Below are 24360 nucleotides of genomic sequence, written 5' to 3' on the forward strand. Positions count from 1 at the left end.
CGTATTGTCGTGCCTAGTGTGGATCAGTCGCATGCTTTAGCCCTTGATGGGACACTTTGAGAAAACGTTGCTCACAGACTCTTCCCACAACCACCTAGTGGACAGTACATGAGCATCAGCAATCTTTGGAAAGACGTCAAGGGAACCAAATAGCTCTACAGACTTACCATGTGTGTTAGCAGCTCTGTACTGAAACAAATGAGAAAATAAAGGCCTTTTAATTACACACATCTCTGTTTGTGGTGTTATTATATTAACACTGAATGCCTTATGTTTGCTTGCTTTATGTTCGACCCACAATTACAACCTGTTTCGTGGCTTCAGAAGCAGATGTTTAATAAAAGCTGGTAAGAGTGATTTCCAAAAGCCTTCTATTTTCCAAGTATTCTTAATGTAGTAAGTATTTTATTGTCTATGTACTTGTATGGGTACAATTTCAATTAATTTCAAACTATTTCAAACCTCTTGGGACTAAATTCGGCCCCTTTTTAGTTATAACAGTAGTAAATATTAAGTGCACAACTAGTTTTGTGCTTCTTTAGTATCTGTACTTTATGCACTGTCGGTCTACTAGTTCTAGTCGACATATATACTCTCAGTAAACTACCAGTTTAATAGTTTTTATGCAGCAAGTCTTCTTTAGGTGAAACTAATAAATAACCATATACTGTATATGATGTTATTTACTTATAGTACTTAGTATAAAAGTAGTATGAAACCTAATAAACAAGTGGTTTACTTTGAGTATTCTTTAGCGTGTTCTCAAAGAAAAAAATAATTATATAACCAGTAAACTAACTGTATGCCAATAAGTTCACTTGTAGAGTAATTATGTACTCACAGTTACTGTACTACATTATATTTACTCCCAAAAAGTATTGAAATAGTACATGTATAGGTATACTACTTGTCTACTGATGTTAGTACATTTACTACAAAAAAAATAATTTAATTAATTTTTTTAAGTCTTCTGTGGGTCTGATGAGAAATGGCTACTTGATGGAACTTAATACATATTACACATGAATTAAACAATAGAACACTTAAACATAAGAACACTAAAAACAGGAAATACATCTCAGTGAAGTGTAAACTGAAAATGGTGGAACTGTGATGATCATGCAGGCAGACAGAGGGCAGCACTGTACCTAAAAAGGCACTTGACTACATGATCTGTATTTTACAGTGTTTTTAATACTCAGGCAAACAACAAACACAATCATAAACAAAGTGCTGTGAGCATTGGTTCAAGATTACAGGTTAAAAACTGTGGACAATGAAAAGCATCTGCAATGCCATATTATGTGTGATGTGTTTCTGTTTTATCCTTATAGATATTATTAATTACAAACAAAAAAACACCAATAAATATAAAACCCCTTCAATGGTTCCACGTATCCATTCTGCAGCCCATCACTTTATATAGAAACACCACAACTGTAAAGGTAAACAGGACAAATGGGTTGATATGTGGAGAGTGGTTTCTCTCGCTGGGAACAATCCTTTTTGAAGAACACACTGGACCGTATTAGACCAGCTGACCGCTTCTGGATAAATCGATTGGATTGATGATCAAATATTATTTAAAGGAATGGCAGTTTGTTCAGCTTCTCCCTGCTGAAAAGACCACAACAGTCGGTGACCAATGCTGTGGTTTAGCTGCTTATCCGTAGTGTGCTGGTGCTTCTTAACAAGCAAGAGTCTTCTAGTCAGCCAGCTTCATCAGAAACCCAGTTGATCGGCATCACAAACTCATTTTAGCTGGTCAAGAGAATCTTTATGCTGGTTCCACAGATAGACTAGCAGTAATCTGGTTCTAAAAAGTGCGTTCCCCAAAGAACATTTACATTTTAGAACTTTTCTAAAAGGAAATTATTTTTCTTTAATGTGATTTCTTTTTTTTTTTTTCTTTTTTTTGTGGAACCATCAATGCCATTAAAGAACCTTTATCTTCAGGACTATTAAACCAGCCTGGCCAGCATGGACATTTTCTGTTGTTTTTCAGCAGGGATTCTATCATCTCCTACACTGATCCTGAAACATTTCAAATTTAGTAATGGCTAACAGTGAGAAAACGTTCCATTTATTTGATGATTCTATGGGAAACCTCTCAAAATATCTTCTTTTGCGTTCCACAGCAGAGAGAATGCCGTACCGGTTTGTAACGACATGAGCAAGTAAATTATAAAATAATTGTAAAAAATAATAATAAAGTTGTGAGAATCTCTTCAACCCTGGAGCTGATGCACCAAGAGCAAATTACCCAGCATGCCAATGGTCAGTTTGAAGTGGATGTGGAGTCCTCAGATTTGGTGTCTCTCTGTTCAGTGTTTCTCCTCCTCTCCTCCCCTCCTCCAGCCGGTCGTCCTCACTTGGAAAGTTTGCTGATGACTCTGATTAAGGCTCCATTCTCATCTTTGAGCCGCTGGTTATCAGACTTCAGTTCTGTCAAAACCTGAGATTAATTCAAGGTGAGAATGAAAGAGAAGAATGCTTTTGACTATTGACTTAAATATTTAATGGTCATGTAGTGTCAAACTTATGAGATGGAAATGCACCATATATTATTATTATTTTTTTTTTCTAGACCACAGATTCATTTCTTTGGGTGTAAAACTTTTTAATGAAAGAAATATATGTAATAAAGCATGCAAACATTGCTAAACCATAAAACCACAGAATATGATTTTCAAATTCACCTTTCTAAAGGAATGGCAGCTGGCAGTGGCCTAAGAATGTGTACTCATGCATAGAGAGGTTCACCTCATACTCCAATAAAAAACCATTGCCAGAACTACAAAAGCTTTAACAGAAGTGCAAACCCAGCCTCTCATGACTTCATATCACATCTGTCCAACTACTGGATACAACAAAGCTTTTTTGTGCTCCCCTTTAAATAAAATAGCCAACACACACACCGAAGCGCACAGCAACGTGGACAGTTCTGGCTTTCTGCACATGAATACGATACAAACTGATGTCATGTTACATTTGAAGCAATAAAGGCACAAATCCCATGTTCTTTAGAAGAAGAACTATTAGATATGTAAGATAAATCATTATTACATAGCATGTAAACTGCATTAAAGATCCAACTATTAAAACCATTATTCATTGTAAAATAAACTGTTGAATTGCATTAGATTACTTGAGAAAAAAATATCCATATTTTATCAGAAACATAACCTAATATTTTCAATAACAATAAACCCATATTTTCTTAATTTATGATTTGTTTCCCATTTTTAAATTATTTGTATCTTTATTTGTTTTTTATTATTGTTATCTATTTGTAACATAGACATCCAATAGTCTGTAATCTCATTTATAACCAGTCAGTTATATATTATATCATTATTCTATTTTAGTTTCAATTTTACAATTGTTTTTATGTTTATTTTTTATTGCTATCTGTGTTAAACAGGCATCCAAGAGTCTGTAATGTCATCTCTAACCAGATGTGTTGACAGAGACTAGAATGGGACACTAGAGAGGCTCTGATTTGATTTGGACATTGCTGGAGTATAAAGACCTTTGGTCACTGGTTTTGAAGATCTATAAATATCTTCAAAGCCGCTGCCTGCAGGAGGAATGTGAGGGGTTGCCCTTCCCCAAACCCAGGAGAAAAACAGGGAGAACGAAAGAAGGGATGATAAAGCTTTCCCAATGCAAAACAAAGAGATGAAATGGAGAGACCTGCCTGAGAGGTGAACCGCAGCAGACAAAGGAAGAGGACTACTGGGTGCAGAGGAAGGGACAGAGAGAGATAAAGAGGAGAACTAGAGATCGTCTGTCTCAGGGAGAGAGGCCGTCTGAGTGAGGCGAGCGAGGGAGTGCAGCATGGCTTTATTCTCCTGTAGGAGACTCGCGTTCCCCCTGCGGAGAGCCTGTAGTCGAGCCAGAGCAGGAAAGGTCTGGAGATACAGAGAGGCCCCACATCATAACAGAGAGTGTTCGGGACCAAAAATGAACAGTTAGTTCGTTAAAACAAAGTCAACATGAAATCAAACGCCATTTTTACACATTCGTATTGTGTTTCTGATTTATCTTTGCACTTTATTCACGAGAAAAGTGTTTTATAATTGTTCATCCAAATGTTATGGTGGCCCAGAAGTGCATATTTCGAAGAATGTTGGTAACCACACAGTTCCAGTTCCAGTTATTACTTCCATTATTATTATATAAATTCAGTAGAATGGGGACCAAAACAGTTTGATTACCAATATTCAAAATATCTTTGTTGTATTCTGAAGAAGAAAGAAATGCATACAGGTTTGGAAGTTCACTGTTTAGCTGAGCTATCTCTTAAACTAACCTAAAATGTAACAACTTAGTAATGCAAGAATATGCATGTATATAATTCAATGCTTCCTTCAATTATCCATATCTTTGGATCAGCTTAAATTAACCTCTGTTAAAGGTGAATATGCCAAGTAAGAATTTCTCTACCACCTGAAGGGGTGCATTAAATCTGACAACGTGGTTTAATAAAGTGTCCAGAGGTCTAAGGACATCCAAGGACACATATTGTACCAATCTTTTTTTAATGGACACTTTGCATAATAATTACTACTTTTCAATGAGCCAATCAGTTTGAGCAAGCCTTTCTCTGCACTCTTCAGTTGTGTAACAGTCTAGAAAATTCACTTGAACACTTTTACTGTGCCAACCTTGTTTTTATAGTTACTTAAACTTCCCATATGGGACAATACATATGAGGAATCCTATTTTACCATCAGCCCATCTCGTGGCACTGTTTTCTCAACCACAGTAGAGAGCATGTTAAAGTTAACGTAAGTGCTTCATACTAGTTAAAATGGCTTTACAAAATCTAAATACTGAACAGTTTTGCCTGTACCAATCTTTTTTTGAGAACTCTTGAATTTGGGACCATACCGTACATAATATGCAGATCCACTTATTGCTCATTCAGGCCTATTTGCTGTGCCATTTCTCAGTCACCATAGAAAGTGGGCTAAAGATAAAAGAAGTTTTATACTAAATGTAACAGAATAAAGATTTTCAAATTTTGAACTGTTTTTACTCTAACAATTTTTTTTTTTTTTTTAATGGACCCAATCTTACAGGCACTTGAACTGCAAGACCAAACTTTATCAAGTTAATTCTGAATTTCTTATAACCAATGCAAAACCCCTCTATATGGCCACATTTAACTGTAAAAAAAAATTACTTACATTAATTTACATAATTATAATATGAAACTTGTTTTACTTGTAAATGCCACATTAAAAAGTAAAGCACGTATTTCATGCTGACTTTAGAATGAGAATAGAAATATAAGCATGCAAAGACAATCAAGTGAGGACATAAATCAAATGCTGGATTAACTGACACACAGAACATGCAACTATAGTCATTCGTAAGAAAGGATAAAGAGGACAAGTCTGCAAACATCTTCTTGACCACTTACTTAAAATCAAATCAAGTTTTTAATTATTGGAGAAATCCCCACTATGTTCATGCAGAAACCTCACACTGTGCATTGAGCGGCGTGAGGCATCTGTGGTCAACCTCAGAAAGTCCTGAACCAGCATGTGGAGAAACCCTGAGGTCTGACACCATTTCCAAACGTGGTTTCATGGCTCAGGGATCTGGGACCAGGCAACTGAGTTCCTCCAATGCATGAAGAACCAACAGAGAACTGCAAGGCATCCATTCATAGCTCTTTCATGATTCATCGTTTGGTCTCTACAAAGAGAATCTCTTGCCAGATATCTGAATGGTTAACTCCATGAAATGACGTACTGCTTTGACACACAGAGGTTGGCATGTCTTATCAGCCAGCACAGATAGCCAGTACAAGTGCTGTTTTGCTTCAAGTCATGACTCAATTTGTCACAACATTGCTTCTAGATGGTGTTGAGGACAAACGGCTCTCGGCTCTTTCTGCTGTGCCATTCCTTACTCAGTAGAATTCCATTACTAGTAGCCTATGCTGTATTCCCTGCTATCTAACCGAAAGCAACATCCATCAGAAAAAGAAAAAAAACAATTGAAACACTCAACATAGCAAGACATGACTTGCTAACAGCTGTTTTCAGTCCACTTGTTAAATTTGATGTTACACGTCATCATTTCTGAGTCCATCTGATCCCAAATGCTTAAAAAGTGCTAATATACATTCACAGTGTGCTGTAATACTATTGAAAAAATTATAATCCTAACCTGTAATAATCCTAAACTGATACTTAGAGTTCTTAAAAGGTATGGTATAAATAAATTGATCTTAAAAGAGTTTGCTGTTATCATGATGCTTCTAATGTCCTTCTGAACAAACTAACAAAAGTTCATTAAAAAGGCATTTGCATATCAACGGTTACTTAGTTGCATAGGGTGCTGTAGTAATGACATATTTTTACATAAACCAAAAAGGTCGTATCACCCTGATTTTGACAAACAATAAGATCTTTCCTCTGACTTTGGCCTTTTGGGCTATTTTTGGAGTTTTATGATTCTTACACTTTTTAGTTATCATTTACGAACTTAGATACCCAAACACAATCATCAGAAATCAAAAGCTAAACGTAGACTATGTAGTCTCATTTAGCCACTTGTTGACATACAAAGTTCGTGGGTATTTCTGAAATATTTTACGTCGCAGAATAAAACGTCCTGGGTCATCTAGTAAATAGGGTAATGACAACATGAACACAGCAGTTATGATCAAGATTATGTTTGTCATTTGGATCATTGCAATGCATTCTGGGATTTATACCACTTTGCCACAATGAGACACAGCTTTTCATACAGTGCTGACTGTTGTCTTGACTTGTTTTGAGAGCATTACAGAAAAAAGAGAGTAAGGATACAAATCTGTGACTAAGAGTGATCTACAGTACATGACAGTACATGTTGTAATGGGTGTGTTTTGGTGTTGGTGTGTGTGAGCAGGCAATCACGCGTGGGGCAAAACCACTCACCATCTGCCCCTCTTTCACCCAGTCCAGCTGAGGATGAACTCAGGACTGGTAGCGAAACCTCACTGAGGGCGTCTGCTGGGGCAACAGTGACATCACTGATCAAACAAACACAAGTGCTCCTCATTCCTCATGTTCGTAAGCTCAATGAAGTGAGAGTCTGGGTTTGAGAGTGTTTGACAGGTTTTAGAAATATACATATTAAAAATATATGGATAAGCAGATAATGGATAGCTGAAATCCAGAGCCTCAGACAAAGAGGGAAATGAGATTATTTCATGCAAACTGGTTCTTCTGGACAGTTTGTTTCAATGAAGTGGTTAAAAAAAAAAGAATGATTTGTTTGTGAACCAGACATCACTTTAGACTTAAGCTTGAAGCTGTGAATTACATGTAATAATCTTAAATATTAATAATGTTTGGTTTCTTTCACAGACTGATAGTTTCACTTCATAGGACCTCGATATATTTTGTCAGGAGCCACAGGTATTAATTTTGTGTTCCCTGTTATGCTTTGTTTTGCCTCTCAAAGTGACAGTAGCCATTATTTCGCATTTTATGAATCACAAAGGACCACGGTTTCTGCTAAATAATCTCCTACATCTTGGATGGCCGGGGGGTAAGTCCATTTAAAGGCTTCTTGAAGCTAAAGCTTTTTGAATATTTGCAATATAAATTGCAATGTCATCCGCATATCATGCCTGAATCAAATCAACTTTGAACTAATCTGATACAAAACACCCCAGAAACCTTGTTACCTCAATTGCAACATGGATCAATTGTCCGACTGAGCCTGGCAGACTACAGCAGCCGCTGGTATCTCATCTGCCTCACATAGACTTGGCCTTTCAGATATTTGGCACTGTGTTCTTCTTGGCCCATCAAAATGCCAGCTATGTGCAATTACTGCTGGAATGCTGAACAAAAGCCGTGCCGTGTCTCTGTGCTGGATTCAGTCCGGCCCTTGCGTAGCTGGAACTAGGTCACCGTGTACTGCTGCAGCTGTGAGATGTAGTGGCCATGACTTGGAGTGGGCTAGTAGCGAGCATTGTGGTGTCTGAGATTGGCTAACATGGGTCAAAACAGGCATGGTGGTTACAGTAGCTGTTAAAATCTTACTACAAGTGATCTAACCTTTTCAACCGTTAATTCAAACAGACTGCCCTGGTTAGCGTCTTTGAACATGCTTTCAAAAGTCTCCCCAACTCAGGTTAGGATAACACAGCAAAACCACATTTAACAAACGTTTTCTTTTTACCTTAAATTCTTCTTCCATGTCCGAAACCCTCTTCTCCAATGCTTCTTTTTCCTAAACAACCACATGGGAAGAAAACTAATAAATAATACTGTTACAATCTTTAATCTATGAATATAATATATATATGGAATATTTATATATATAAATACTTTTTATGCTTACATCTTTTATTTAAATAATTCAGTTTTAATATTTATATTCATCCAAATGTAGTAATTAAATTAAATTAAATTAAATTAAGTTTAGTTTAGTTTAGTTTAGTTTAGTTTAGTTTAGTTTAGTTTAGTTTAGTTTAGCTTAGCTTAGCTTAGTTTAGCTTAGTTTAGCTCAGCTCAGCTCAGTTAAGTTAAGTTAACAGCCGTTTTGGAAACTTGGGTTATTGAGCTGCTATGAGGATGAATATCAATTCAGGATTCAATATCGAAGAGAAACACATTAATTTTTTCAGAAAATGTAGATTATGAGTATATAATGATTACATATACCCTTTTTTCTGATTCAAATACAGTGGACCTCTCTGATATCCTGTCCTGCTTCTGAAAAAAATTCACGGAAAGATTAATGAGCAAAAGAGAATAAATGCACACAGAAAAACAGTAAAAAGATAAAATAACACTGTAAGGTCATTCAAAGAAAAATATGTATTTAAAAACCTGATTGTTTTAATAAGCACTTACTGCCGGACCAGTATCTAGATATATAATTGGATTTTTACAGATTATAATTCCATACAGATGCTGTGAGCTCCACCAAAGGCCAGACCTTCGGAAGCCTGACTGGATTCAGAGAGCTGGGAAGTGCTATTGTTGTTAATATAGGTCCCAACTCTTGTGATGATTCAGGCCACAGAAAACCACAGAAAATCTCTCCTCAAACACTGGGATTGTCCTCTAACCTGTGTGACTCTGTCAAGCTGTGAGCGGATTTTGGTCAGCTCCTGCTTGCTGTCCTCCAGTCGAGACTTCAGCTTCTCATTCTCAGTCAGTGCATCCTCATACAGCTGATAAAGTCAAACAAACCAGGGTCAAGTTCATCGGACTGATTTAGCATCTCCACTGGGAGCTGCTTTCCTGTCGCTGGTCAACAGATGACTGCTAATGGTATGCACCGGAAAACTCACTGGTATTCATATATACTACTGTATTTAGATTTGACTAGGTTTGCATATATGCAGTGTTTTTTGGTATAGTCTCTGGGTATAGTATCTGAGGATTGAGGGATAAAAATATCTAATATAATGAGCGCGCATTAAGTGTTTTATTAATCGAAGTCATCCTGACCTTCTTATAGTCCTTGCTGGCCGAGTCGTCCTCTGTTTTGCTGAGAGAGGCGAGTCTGTTCTCTCTGCGCGTGAATGTGCTGGTCCGAGCTGACTGTCTGTCTGACGCAGACTCCACTCCACTAGAGTCTGGCCTGCTTATAACATCAATCACCAAGTGAGTGTTGATCATACCAGTTTTTATGCATTTATTTACCAGTAAACAGAAGCAAATTAAATAATGTTTTTAGACAAGGAATATAGCAGCTTACCTTGAGGCCCGGTCTTGCTAAAAAAGAAAAAGAAAAAGAAAACTAAGTTAGATCAAATATGCTGAAATTGTCATTTAAAATAAAGTTGATAGCCACATCACTTTAACAAAATAATGTACCATAATATTCTTTGATATACCATATACTGTATATTCAAGCACATGATAAGCAACGAATGCACCCCTGTGAAACAAAAATACGCAAAGAGAGTGCTTTAAAAGAATATATTTATGTGCAAAATGAATGTAATGTTTTCGGACACTTGTGCAATTCATTGCACTTAAGAGTGCTTTTTTGACCCATTACAGTAAGTCTGTCTTCATGTGCACTTTCAGAATTAATCTTTGAAATATGGTTAAAATGTACTGCAGAATGAATGCACTGACAAACTTTTATTGTTTTAAAGTGCTCTTATTATGCCATTTTTAGGGTTCCTAATATTGTTTAATATCACCTCATTTCCAAATGGTCCTGAAACGTTTCATTTGAAGCCGTTCTGAGATTCAGTCTCTCTAAACCCCTTATTTTTGTGACCCTACTCTGCTCTGATTGGACAGATGGCCCAGTCTGTTGTGATTGGCCAGTTCCAATTCCATTGTTTGATTTGAATTACTGACAACTCGTTTAGGCTGTTCAGAGTTGATCCTTTCATTTGAGATACATTAACTTAATTTATGGTACACTTTTGGCTTTACAATTTTGCAGATCGTTTACGTTCACATACTGCTACATTACACACTGCATGATAAAAGCTATCTGATGTGGACAAATCAGATCACAGTGATCTCATCTTAATGTTAATGTCTTAAGAGGGCCAAATTAGGCCAATCCCAATTCTACCCCTTAGCCTTTCCCCTATTAGCCTTGTCTCGATGCTCTTTTTGTTGGAGGGGTACGGGTACGGGTAAGGGCCAGATAGCCCTTCAAATGAAGATTTTTCAGGACCACACTTCAAACGAAGGGGTATGAATTATCACGGCAACTTGGCTGCTACAGCGAACAAAAAGACACATTTTAATGAAAATTAATCATTTGTTTTATGTTACATTCAATTGTAAGTTTATATTAACGGTCATGTTACTCAAAGAAATGTTTGCAAAAAATCGCTAATATTTGCTAACGTCATATAATTACAGACTGCATGATAGTGCCACAGCATATGATCAGGGAGATAACTGCCGTAGACTAATCCCCCCGATAATTATAATTCGAATAATATAATTAGAAATCGCTACACCATTCTCTCAAATATTGCCTATTCGAGAGAGAGAGAGAGAGAGAGAGAGAGAGAGAGAGAGAGAGAAATAGAAGTTGCATGTATTCGCGTCGGTGCGTTTATCTTTTTAGAGTGAATTTTACTTAAAAACTGCGATTTTATCCTCTTGCTGCTGGAAAATATAATGTAGCGATTCAGTATTTAAATTGTATTTAATAAAAGTCATGGGGCAGCGTTGACAAGTTTATTTTCTCCTGGATGTGTGAGCTGCGCAATTTAAGATGTGTGCGTGCGTCAGTAAGCAGTTCATTAATACAGAAAGATAATTAAAGGCTCTATTGCACACCAGTTTATGTGTGTATTGTAAGAGCTAGATAACGAATGATGACGTGTGACGGCATAGTAGTGGTGTCCCGATCCTTAGGGGAATATGTTCTCCCCTACCCCTTGACACTCAGTTTCAAGGGACAAGGGGAAGGGGTAGGGGTATTTTATTCTATAAAATAGAATTGGGATTGGGCCTTAGTGTGCAAACAGGAGAGTTTTTAAGTGTGAACGAACCTGTGACATAAATGAGCTGGAACAGCGGGTCTGACTGAGTCTGCTAGTCACCATCAATCTGTCAATGAGAGTCTGTCATACAAACGCCTGGAGCAAGAGCATGATATCATGTTGTTGCAAACTTGTTCATATGTGTGCCTGCAATAAAAACTCTCACAACAACTCCAGTTCGCAATGACAGCAAAACTGTCATTTTTAGGAGGATTTGTGCTTTTTGGTCATTTGTAATAAATTGTTGCTAATTTTTGTCCACTAGCCATTACTTTACTACATTTTGTATGTACAAGCACATGAATCAGTATGTTTTTATGGGAGCTCATTTTGCAGACAGTAAATCTTCTGAAAGAACATTTAATAGGTTTCCATTTTAGGTGCATATTGTAAACATCACTGTCCACCATCACTGTCTGGATGACCTTTCTTCCTGAGGATGTGCATAGATGGTAAATGACTCGTGTAAAGGTCTGACAGTCCTGGCAGAAACATCCATAACAAAGATGGCAAGCTACAAGCCACTCGTAATTTCAAGTAGTTAAACTACAGTCAAGCTGCTCGACGGGTACAAATTCCACACGGGTCTGGTAATACATTCTCATTGCGTCAGATTTAAGGCTGTTCGGATCAGAGAGAAAGCGAGAGAAGGAAAGGCAGAGAAAGAATCTCTTCTGTTCCTCTGCTAAAGACAGCACATCCTGTTTGGACACTCGGCAGCACACTTGATTATTCATCAGAGAGGAATAACAGTCCCCTGTCTGAGGGGGACGTTTGAACAACGCCAAAAAAGGTCATGCTGAATCAGTCACTACAGCCGGACAACGTTTGGGATAGAAGGCGAAGAGCTTTTTGTGTGTTCATGAAACTAATTACAGTAAATGAGATCTGTTAAATGAGACGTTTCTTTAACTGCAGGAACTGCAGGAACTGTAATCACTTCTCACACTCTCATTAGTTTCATTGGTCCACTAATGATGTCTAACTGTGTGTATACAGTGTGTACTTTCCTTGAGAATTCAGTTTTGTCCTTTTTTTCCACCTGACAGTCATGATCATTCCTTAGTGAAACTGTGCTTGAATGTGCACTTGTAGTGTACTTCAAATCTTAAGAGTACATTTTTTAAATCTGTACTTGCAGATATTATTATTGAAATCTAGGCCACTTAAGTGTACTTAAAGAGACGTGCTTTCATGACTGATTCTTATCACACTTAAGTACACTTTTAAAATGTGAACTTTGTTGTAATGTTAAATGAAACGTTTTACTTTAAATAATCACTTTAATAATCTTTTGTTGTGGTGTAAAGTACTCTTATTTTAAGTGCTGACTAACATATTAAAGCACATGTACAGTACAGTCCAGTACAGTACCAGCAATGTGTTATATAAAATTACATTTAAAGTTAAAATATTTGAATAATTATATATTATTATTAATATACATTTGTCAGCACACTTTAACTTTATTTCAAAGGCAACAGAAGCATTTCGAAAATTACATATACACACAGTATGACAATAAGTCCTACTTAAGCAGGTAGAAAAGCATTTTTAAGTTTAGTTAACTACATGTATATATAAACTATAATACATTTTCCCTGAATTGCAATTAACATGCTGTTAAGGGTGTGAAAGCATTACATTTAGTTAACATGTATATTCCTTCAAAGTATATTATTTACCGTAAGTGCTGTTTTAAGAGTATGCTTAAGTGCATTTCTTCTTCACATGTGGTTGCATAACAGCTCAAATTATGTTTTCCAAGGAATTATGTTTTTCAAGGAAATGATGGTGATGGAAATTACATTTCAAGGAATAAAATGGCTGATTCCTATAACAAACTAATGAATGTTATAACTAAGGATCACACTCCTCTACTAACTAAGCAATATTTCAATCTTTTGCACATTGACTTTACTAAAAAAAAAGATGTTCACATCACATGTCTCATGTTTAATTCAAGCTCTGACACTACTGTGTCTTTGCTGACAAAGTGCTGAACAATACTTTTGAATTAAAATGTATTAGTGGCAAAACCGATGCTAACACAGAAAATTATGGCACAACTGATTGGTTTATCATACTTTGCAAACGCAAAAATGTATTTATTTATTATTTATTTATGTTTTTTAATGAACATTTTAAGAATGAAATGCTGGGACAGTGTACAATTTCCAAATCTAAAAACGAAAAGTCGAAACATAGAAATATGTTCATAAAAACTTTAGACTAAGTTATATCGGCTTATTTTTAAAATCATTTTAAATTTAAAATCAACCTAAAAGAGCTGTATAAGAAACACAAAGAATGACATATATACGAGTATATGTGACAGTGAGAGTAGCTGCATATGCTATTTTCTGGCATGATTCTGTGGTGTTTTTGCATGGAAATAAACAGAGGGATGAGAGCATGGCCCCTGGCCACTGGAGAGACGGGCCAATCTGAACGTTTACACAGGATTTCAGAGACAGCTCTCCTTATGTGGTTATACAGAACGTCCCCAGAAACCTGATCTCTGACCTCATCACGGCAGCACTGGAGGAGAAACAGAGCTTGACCTGCACCGATAACTTACAATATCTGCTGTGCTCTGTGCATTACTGGCAATAATTATGATATCTCAAAGTGAGGCAAATATCCCAGTGTTTACATGTAGCCACAACAATAAAATTTTCAGAAACGTTCACAGTGTGTGCTGGTGGTCTTGTTTAGTTCTGTGCGGTCACATCATGTGAGGTAGATGAAGCCTGCATTTAGTGGATATGTGTTTTGGTGGTCCTGTTCTCGGGTCGGGTCATTCTGGGATCTGAAGTTATCATGATGCACAATGTGATAATATGTCCCCAAATAAGACATTTTCTTGGACTGGCATCTATTGTTGGTCCAGAAACAACATTCCTATCAAAAAAACATAAACTAAATCCTGGCCACCCAAAACGTACATGAGTTTGTTCCTTCATCAGAACAGATTTGGAGAAATGTAGCATTGCATCACTTGCTCACCAGTGGATCCTCTGCAGTTAATGGGTGCCGTCGGTTCACCAGTGGATCATCTGCAGTGAATGGGTGCCGTCAGAATGATAGTCCAAACAGCTGATGAAAACATCACAATAATCCACAAACAATCCACACCACTCCAGTCCATCAGTTAATGTATATGTATTGTGAATCTGAATTGTGTGTATTGTGAAGCAAAAAGCTCTGTGTTTGTACGAAACAAGTCCACCATTAGCTTTTCCAGCTAAAATAAGGGTCCTCTATTTATAATATTGCTTCCTGCAGTGAAAAAGCCGTCTCATCTGAATGAGGAGAGAGACATGCACTGATCAAGCTCCGGTTACAAGTGAAAACAGTCCAAAACAGTTCTTAACAAATATGATGGTGGATTTTGACAAGAGAGGACAGCAGGGGATGGACTTTAAAAATAAAATGTCTTAATGATTTGTTTCTTACCAACTTCACAGGACATTAACTGATGGACTGAAGTAGTGTGGATTACTTGTGGATTATTGTGATGTTTTTATCAGCTGTTTGGACTCTCATTCTGACGGCACCCATTCACTGCAGAGGATCCACTGGTGAGCAAGTAATGTAATGCTACATTTCTCCAAATCTGTTCTGATGAAGAAACAAACTCATCTAAACTACATCTTAGATGGTCTGAGGTTGAGTCAGTTTACAGTTTAGTTTCATTTTTGGGTGAACTGTTCCTTTAACGCTATATTTATCCTCCAAATCCTATCGTTTAATTAGTGTGTTGATCCAAGAACATGTCCTAATTGGGTAAATCACGACAAGTCTTGTGCTGTTGTGGGGGGAGGGCATCCTTTCCTACGGGCACCAGCCGGCCCTGAGCTCACTGTCTACAGAGAGAAAGACAGGAGGAGAAATAGAGGGCACACTTTCACTACAGTAAACCATGTAAGGCAGTGCAGATGCTGCTGTGCACATTCCACCCTGCTAGGAGAAATAACACTGAATCTGATTAATTGGGATAGAAGCATGCAGAAGAGGAGACATGCAAACCCACTGTTTCATTCTGATCAAACTCACACAGTCAGTTACACAATCACTTTTGAGATGCATCTTGTGTAATCCAAATTGTCAATCAATTTTAAAGTCTATTAAAGAAACTTTTAATTATATAATACACACAGCATAATGATATTTTGTGTCGGTTTATCATTTGATACTGACACTAAGCACTTACTGTTGCATGGATTAATTGTAATTATTATGTAATAAGAATGAGCTATATATATAAATATATATCGTAACTGTATATATCTGACAGTTGTTATTAAAATATTATTGGTAGCATGTAATATTATGTGTGTTATTAATATTATTAGGTGGTGTTTGATTGCACATTAAGTGAATTTATTGTGGAATACTTTTTGATTTTTTTTCATTTTCTTTTATTCTTTTATTATTTATTTGGTCATGTGTTGTTGAATTGAATGATTTAACAGGTTATTATTTAAGGATTGTTGTTTAGGGTATGAAGTGTTGTGGGAATTGTAATATCAACAAGGTGGGATAATAATAAATGTTTTGTTCTTCAGTTTTTCTATATTTCCCTTGGTTTATTCTTAGCAGGCCCTTTTATAATTTGATTTCCTTCAGGGGCTTCAAATTTTAATTGAGTGGTCAGATCCCAGGCATTTACACCCTGACTGACAGAGCTCATCCTTTACACTATTACAGATCTGGGAACAATTATGTCAATTCTCTTCCAGTGGATGAATGGGGATTTGGGTAAAGCTGGATCCATGCAGCAGGACAACTGTACGTTCAGTGCACATCAAAGGCATGTGAACTGTGTCGGGTCACAGCATTAACACTGCAGTGCTGCTAAATCCTCCATGCGTTGAGCACATATGAGCTCTATAACTCATACACACTATGAAGTAACAGACGGAGACGGCTTCACGCAGCTGTGGGCTTCACCCTGATCCAATAGCTCCACAAACTGTAACATTTAAAGGATCTGTCTCATGCTGAAGTATTTATACACAACCTCTTTAATCCTCTCTTTCCCCTCATCACTTCATCCCTCCTTAGAGAGCCCACTCGTCCAGCTGCCAGCTTGCAAAATGGAAAATGTGAGCATCACCATGCTCAAAAGGAGTATTACAACACACAAGTCCAAAAAAAGACTTTTCTGCTTTGCAGATCGTTCTCTTCGCTGCTCCCACCGCTCTTTGTATGATAAGCCAGATATATTAAGAGAAAACAAATCAAGTCATTTGTTTTCATTAGTTTGATTACTTTAAAAGGGCTGGTTTCTTCTGATCTGTTTTGTTCGAGGAACGGTTCATTGAAAAGAAAAAATAACTTTCAAGTTTCAAACCCATATGAGTTCTGTCTTTTACACTGACAAATGTGCTGTTTCTCTTTTCCTTCTAATTACAATAAATCAAAACGTTCAAGCTTGAAAAAGGAGATTAATGATTCATGATTCATTCAGAATGATTGTTTTGAACTGAATCAACCGATCCACTGAACAAAATCTGACTTCTTTATGAACTTTCATTAATGCACTCTGAAAAAACTTCAATCAGAAACAGATTGACAAGTAACACAATGTGAAATACTGAAGTATAAAGACTAAAAAACATTCCACTATGAACTTATTTGTTTAAATATATTTAAAAATAAAAAATATCTAAATGTAATAATTGTTACGGAGCTGACAGAACAGGAAACATGCAGATCCAGATGCAAAGCTTTATTAGAGCACATGGTAAGACAGACACCGGCAAACAGGAACAGAGGAGACAAGACGAAGAGTGATGCATTTCACTGCGATCTGCGATCAATACCCAACAGGATAGTCCAATGAGGTTACACGTATCCAGGCGATGATCAGGCAAGGGGTAGACAATGTCCAACAGGGGCAAGACTATAGAGGTAAACTAAGGCAGACAGAAGGTCGAGGCACGGGATGAAACTAGAATGATTAAACTAAAGCAAAGACACGAAATGAAAAAAGCTCAGTCAGGGAAACAACGCTGCAAAGTAGCTAACGCGCTCGAGCGCTAAACACTAACAACACTCGGCCCAGGTGAGCAAGAGAGCAGGCCTTTTTTTTTTTTTTTTTTTGAGCGTGAGATGCATGCAATCAGAGAGATGCATTGTGGGAACTGTAGTCCAGGGTGATCTGTGACAGTCTGTGAGGTGCAAGAGTCAATGTAAAGCCCAGGCAAATTCAAGTGGCGAATGGAGAGAGGGCTACAAACCAGGTTCATTACTGAAATAATATTTCTTTTTTATTTTAGTAATTTTATATTCTATTGCCATACTGATTTATAATCTTGAAATGTGTTTTCTTGTAAAATGTTCTCCAATAATTGAACAATAGTTTTATTTACAACTTTAAAAAATACAGTGTATAAATATATATTAAAAAGAAATTGATAGTAAATTTACAAATATATAGCAAGTTCACAATTAATTAAATGTGAAATTTGAAGCAGAGAGACTGGACTAGTATTCACTTGTAAAAAAAAAAACAATACTCCAATAGATGTATATGGCTTTTTTTTTTACAGTGTACAGTATAGTTTTATAAACCACTATTGTGTTATTTTTGTTATTTGTTTGGAAATATTGGATTCACTTTCATTATGCTGAAAGCGTGGACAGGATCTTGCTATCACAAAATCACATCTTGTGTTGGATGTAAGAAAACGTTTCAGTTTGTACTGACATGAGGGTGAGTAAACGTGAACAACCCTTTTTTTACACACTCATTTAGATGTGTTTGTCTGTTTATTGCCCTGTATTGTGTTGTTTGGGGTACACAGGGGTTAGAAGACCACTGTGTTTATTATTTTGCTCTCTGTAACTTTCGCTCCCAAGGAGACCTCATGCTCTCTGCCTCCACCCGACATGGAAACTTCAAGCCCACATGTGCAGCTTTTTTGATGGGGTAAAAAAACATGTTATTATGAGGAAACATAAAACGTCATGAACATTATCTTCAGCTTATATTGTCCTATTATCTGGTGAGTCTGCAATCACTAAACATGAATCCTCTGTAACAGTGTGCAGAGCAGTGTTGGGAAGCAACTAGTAAAAGTATTCTGTATGGTAAACTTTGCAGTAGTGTGAAAGATGTTCAACTGCTTTAAATGTAGTGTTGCTTTTCCAGTTACAGCCTTTTTTTTTCACAACAGCCAGACCAAATGCTACATCACTGTTTTGATTCACTATGGCCTAAATAAATACTTTTACAGGTAGTAGAGTCTAATTCTTTGCTTATTCCAATTTGTGATAATGGGTTTATGTGACGTTTGTTATAAATGTATTTTGAATTCATTTCATTTAAAAGGTAGCACTGCGGAATTCAGCAAAAATATCACAATACGCTTTGATCAAATCATGAAGATTGCGATTTAAATAAATAAATTTATTTATGCACTGAATGTTTCAGAGTGAAGCGCAGGATTGTGTCATAAATGAGCAGCTCGTGATATGGTGCTTTCAGCATCTCGGAGCGGTCGCAATATTGGGGGGTTTTATTTCAGTATTTCTTTATTATTTTATAGTCATATGGATGTATCATATCATCTGCTACAGTAAAGGATGTAAAGCTTGTAGTGAAGCAAACTACCATCTCAAAAGAGTTGCTTGACTAGTTTTGTTCACACAGAACACATTTCTCACAAATGCAGGCCGGAGGCAAGAAAGATGAAAGAAAAAATGTAACCAGACTTCTTTCGACATTGCGAAATGCCTTGTCAAAAAGCAATGGGCAAAGACATCCTTATAGCACAGTTACATAGAAAAACAACAGGAAAACACATTCTGGATAAACAGCCCCTCAATACATTAAGTTATGAATAAAACTACATTGACAAATTACATAGTTGCAGACAGAGATGTGGGGTCAGTGATGTCAAAATTGGACTGTCACAACTCAAATTGTCTGGTTTCAGTGCTTGCAGTACCTTTCTAAAGACAGAACAGCTACAGCTCCTGCTGATTATAGGCATTTTTTGGTCTCGTTCGCTCACAGACTTTGAGTTTGTTAATGGGGTTTTGAAGTGGCAAAAGAAAAAGTCAAACAGCGAGTGTTTCGACAAATGCTGTCTGTTATGAAACAGTACATACTGGATCCTGGTAGCACTTCTTGAGCCCGGTATTTGCAATCCACCTGGAAGCATTATAACTCAATGACTGTGCAGGGCTGTCACACAGATATTGGTTTCTCGTGTCATAATTGACAGAAAAACTGAGAGGAATTTTCAGTTTCAATTTCACAGAGATTTTATTCACTTTAAAGATTTAGTGCGAAAGGGTTATGTATTATCCAGGAAAGGGGAAATATTGACTATCTGGGTGCATTGTTGGCTTAAATGTAAGATCAAATTGATCTTGTTGACATCAACATCTTTCAGTGTGAATAGTCCAGTATGCACTTCATCTAAAACTGCTTTTCGAATCTTTTCTATTACTATTATTTCTAGGCAAAACACAGGAACTTAAACGACTGAGAAAAGCTTTCAAATAAATTGTAAATGTTGTAATCAATTTTCACACTAAACTTTGTTTCTGAAGTTGGCCCTAGATTTTGCTTTTGTGGGACACATTGAGAAATATTAGAACTTCTAAATTAACTGCTTCTATACAAGTCTAAATTAATATGTATCATCACTGAATGAACCTAAATACATTATTCATACCAACAAAATATTAGACATTTCTGTAAGGCAACAACTGCAGTTTACAGTGCAGTCTTATACATGCGTTTTTAGACAACATGTAAAATGTGGACTTAAAAAAAAAAAAAACGAATCTAACAATTTTCCTCATAGGTTGATATTTAGCAGTGTTTGCCAAGATAAGCATCACTATTGCTGTACCTTAGGGATCTGAACAGACCCATAAGCCTAAATATTAAACTTCACAGTGTATCTCATACTGCACTGTTTATGTTGAAAGATTCCTCAAATCACATGGTTTCTTCAAGAGAGGTGTCCGTTTACTTTTACCGCATATCTAAATCAGTCTTATGATTTTCATCTGGTGGACAATAAAACACCCAACTACCTAGCAATGCATTAGCAAATACAAATCAATCACTGGTAGCATCCACAACTCCCTTGCATCGTGAACCTACAAACATTACACATATTTTCTTATGAGCAGGACATGGCCTAATGGTTAATCGGACTTGTAACCCAAAAGGCCATGACACTTAAGAAAAATCGAACAAAAAATTTTTTTTTGTCATCTATATAACATCAACTGAGTACTGTACCATACACTAAGGATTTGAAAAGCACTGGAGCCAGAGTCATTTAAAAAGTGAATGAAGCGTGACCTCCCACTGACTCCCACTGCATCCAGTGTATGAGAGAGACACTGCAGCCCTCAATCACAGCACAGCTACACCTTCCTATCAGCTCACAAACACACCATACAATCACCAAGATACTGTAGCAGTGAGTCAAGCTCCTTTACAAACACCATGACTGATTCATTTCTCACATGTTGTAAGTTTAGCACTATTTCATGCAATTTTGTTCATACTGCATACTGATTTACCAATGAAATCAGCTTGGTTTGCTTTAATCCTGTGAAGCTAGCGTGTCATTTCTCATGCAGACATGTCCAAGGCTTCTAAATTACCAACACAGACGAAACTTTGCTGAAAAACCTGTTGTACTCAATATACCACATGCCTTCTGTCGAGTGATTGATGTTTCATACTTTTTAGCAAATACAGTTGTAAAAACGTCAGGTTATGGTTGATGTGTCATTTTGCTTTGAACTGTGTACTGTAAAAGTAAACCTTATGTTTATATTGTAAGCAATATTTCAAGATTTATATTATATTATATTTATTATAATCCATCCTGCTTTTGGGGAACGTTTATTTGTTCATCTCTCAATCATCATTATACTGCACTACATTACATGTTTTGATAAGCACAATAAAAACGGTCCCACTTTATATTAGGTGGCCTTAACTACTATGTACTTACATAAAAAAATAAATACAATGTACTTATTGTGTTTTACATGTCGTTTTTTTTAAATATAAGTACAATGTAAAAACATGTATGTACACAATAAGTACATTGTACTAAATTATTAATTAAAATGTAAGTACATAGTAGTTAAGGCCACTTAATATAAAGTGGGTCCATAAAAACTATAGTTTTGATCATAAAACTAAGCATTTAAATATCATGATTCCTCCAGTGAAAATCGTCTCACTGATTTACATTTAAGTTCTTAAGATCACAATTTCATCTTACTTTCTGGGTATAAAAATATCAGGAACTGTATGCATATTGCATAATTATGGCATATTTTTGCTCAGTTTCCTCAAGTTTGAGATTCATATAAGCCTGATGTTTCAAATACAGTATGATACAAAACAAAAAACACATATGCATTAGATTTTTTTAGACTATATATATAGTATACTATATAAACTGTCCTATTTAAAATGTAAATAGTTTTTCTGACTATTATTTCATATGTCTGGCTTTACAGGGTTGTTGACAGCAGCACTTGAGCTGCATGAACGTCATAAATTCATGCAAAACCCGATGATCACCTTCCCAAGTCTTTAAAACATGATCAATGTCACAAATTGACTTAAATTTGATTAGTGACCTAGAAATATTGCAGAATCTGACATTTACCACGGATCTCTTTGCTTTAAATTGCTCAAAATCCTTTAGCACAGTTTGTTTCCAGATTTGAATGAAAAACTAAATCCCAGATTTTCAGTGTGGACTTTTGGACTCAACTAGCACTTGAAAACCAAAATGTTTAACCCATAAAACTTGCTTGCTGAATACAAAAAAAAAATAAAAATAAAAGTAGCCTAAACATTGTAAAACGAGGACATTTGTATCCTCCAGTCACAAATGAGAATGTTACGTCACATCAAACATCAGTGTTATTGTGTCAAACACAGCTGGCTCTTACTCTGGAGGTTTTGCTGCTGTAGGACGGGGAGGAGGGCGGCGAGTCCGACAGGGACTTTCTGGAGCGAGAGGAAAGGTCCTTGCTGCGTGAATAGAGCGATGACATCTCTCTCGTGTAAGATAGGAAGACCTGTGATAGACCCGAGCAGCCTCTCACACAGCTGTGGAGACGGACATGACTGCAGGACGGGAACAGATCGGCTCAACAGGTGCAGACGGGCGCGCGCGCTCGTGCGTCCAGAAGAGTCCTCCTCTCCGCGGTGTGTGCGCGCTGAGACGGACAGACGAACTGTGTTTCCGTTCCTCCTCGAGCCACGGCGGTCATTAGAGGAAAATGAAAGCAATTAGAAGAACCTCTCCCTCCGCTTCGCTATCTCTCCTCCCTTTATATCCGTCCCACTCCCTCCTCACTCACTAACACATAAACAACAGTGGCGTCTCGTCCGGATGACGTTCTCTCTGTGACACACACTCATACAGACGCACAGTGAGAGCTAAATAAGGAGAGGACTTTGCTTTGTTAACTTTACAGAGTGCGTACAGCTTCCCTCAGTTTTCTGTCTATTTACAATCACTCAACAAAAACACTGAAAGAACAAGACTGTTCTCACTCGTCCCACTCAGTTCCGTCACTCTCTCACAATCTCTCTCTCTTTACTTCTCACACACACAAACACAGAGAGAGTGACAGAGAGAGAGAGTTAGTTTCTCTCTTCATAAATCTCACAGTCCTTTCACTTATTTGTTCTCTCATATTCATTCTGCTCTTTCTCTGGCTCAGTACCAGCTGCTTTAGTTCACTATTATTTCTATTAAACACAGAAAAAGATTGTAAAAATGTTACAGAAAAAAACTCATTCATCGGTTAAAGGTTTAGTTCACCAAGAAATATAAAGTTATTTTCATTTGCTCACCTTCATGTTCTAAAAACTAAAGGTGAGATTTTGAAGAAAAAAGTGCTCGTCACTCTTTTCCATATAATAAATGAGCACCGGAGTTTTCAAGCTTCAAATGAATGCTTTATAGAGAGAGAGAGAGAGAGAGAGAGAGAGATTTGATTTTTAAACAACACTTTATTTACCATTAGCCAAATCACACATTATTCTATAAATTCACATCATAATTTGTTGGAGAGGGAAAAAAAAAAGACCATTCATTTAAAAACAAAAACATAACTCACCATCATCATCAATTTTACACAGACCTTCCCAACTACACCATTTCATTTTAAAAGTACAAAGATCACACATAGCTTTGTAAAATCTGAAATCAATCAAAAGTCTTACTTTAAGTAACGATTTAAAAACAACAAAAACAACATCATCATTGCTTTTTTTCTCTATTTTGTTTTTCCTACTCATGTATATTGCCAAATTTGCTCGTCCCAAAATAAAATTCAACAATTGAAAAACAACCCGCTTTTTTTGATCATATTTAAAAAAAAAAAAAAGTCTCAGGATAAAAACACTCTTTAAACTTATTACACAGTCTTTCTACCATCTCAAACAAAGGTCCAAGTCTGATACATTGCATGAAAGCATGAAACACAGTCTCTTTTTTTTAAACAAAAAGGACAACCAGAGTTATTCTTTGGATCTAAAACTGAAATAAAAGAATTCACTGCAACAGCTCCATGCAAGATTCTCCACTGCAAATCTCCTGTTCTTTTAGATAATGGTGGCTTGTACAAAACTCTCCATTCAGGTCTTATCTCATCACCCAACTTTAAAACAGCACGCCATGGCGTATCAACTCTATTAGTCAACTTTTTTTTGTTTAGAACAAGCACACACATTTTATACAGCTCTTTTCCAACACATGAAAAAAAATCAACAGAAGAAAACTTTCTTTGTTGAATAAAACATCCCGAACACTCTTCAATTTTTGGTTGAATTAACAAACAAGGAA

At 36.5% G+C, this 24360-nt stretch overlaps 1 protein-coding gene across 5 annotated transcripts; it reads right to left on the minus strand.

Moving 5' to 3' along the window:
- Positions 1 to 1173: 1173 nt before the first annotated feature.
- On the minus strand, positions 1174 to 22993 carry LOC113070270 (protein phosphatase 1 regulatory subunit 12B). 5 transcript variants are annotated; one of them, XM_026243505.1, is made up of 8 exons: positions 22454 to 22985; positions 9727 to 9743; positions 9477 to 9612; positions 9092 to 9196; positions 8682 to 8732; positions 8197 to 8247; positions 6942 to 7013; positions 2346 to 2455 (listed from the first exon to the last, which is right to left on the minus strand). In XM_026243505.1, exons 1-7 carry the CDS (start codon positions 22556 to 22558, stop codon positions 6981 to 6983), a joined length of 498 nt encoding a protein of 165 aa, XP_026099290.1. In that variant the 5' UTR covers positions 22559 to 22985; the 3' UTR covers positions 2346 to 2455; positions 6942 to 6980. The 5 variants fall into 5 exon arrangements, 4 of the variants coding, with proteins under 4 accessions (XP_026099289.1, XP_026099290.1, XP_026099287.1 ...); XR_003279894.1 differs by lacking the exon at positions 6942 to 7013 and adding an exon at positions 3701 to 3914 and having other exon boundaries at positions 2348 to 2455; positions 22454 to 22993; XM_026243504.1 differs by lacking the exon at positions 6942 to 7013 and having other exon boundaries at positions 1174 to 2455; positions 22454 to 22979.
- Between the last annotated feature and the right edge of the window lie 1367 nt (positions 22994 to 24360).

Source organism: Carassius auratus, unplaced genomic scaffold (assembly GCF_003368295.1).
Source record: "Carassius auratus strain Wakin unplaced genomic scaffold, ASM336829v1 scaf_tig00003633, whole genome shotgun sequence".
NCBI classification, from domain to species: Eukaryota; Metazoa; Chordata; class Actinopteri; order Cypriniformes; family Cyprinidae; genus Carassius; species Carassius auratus.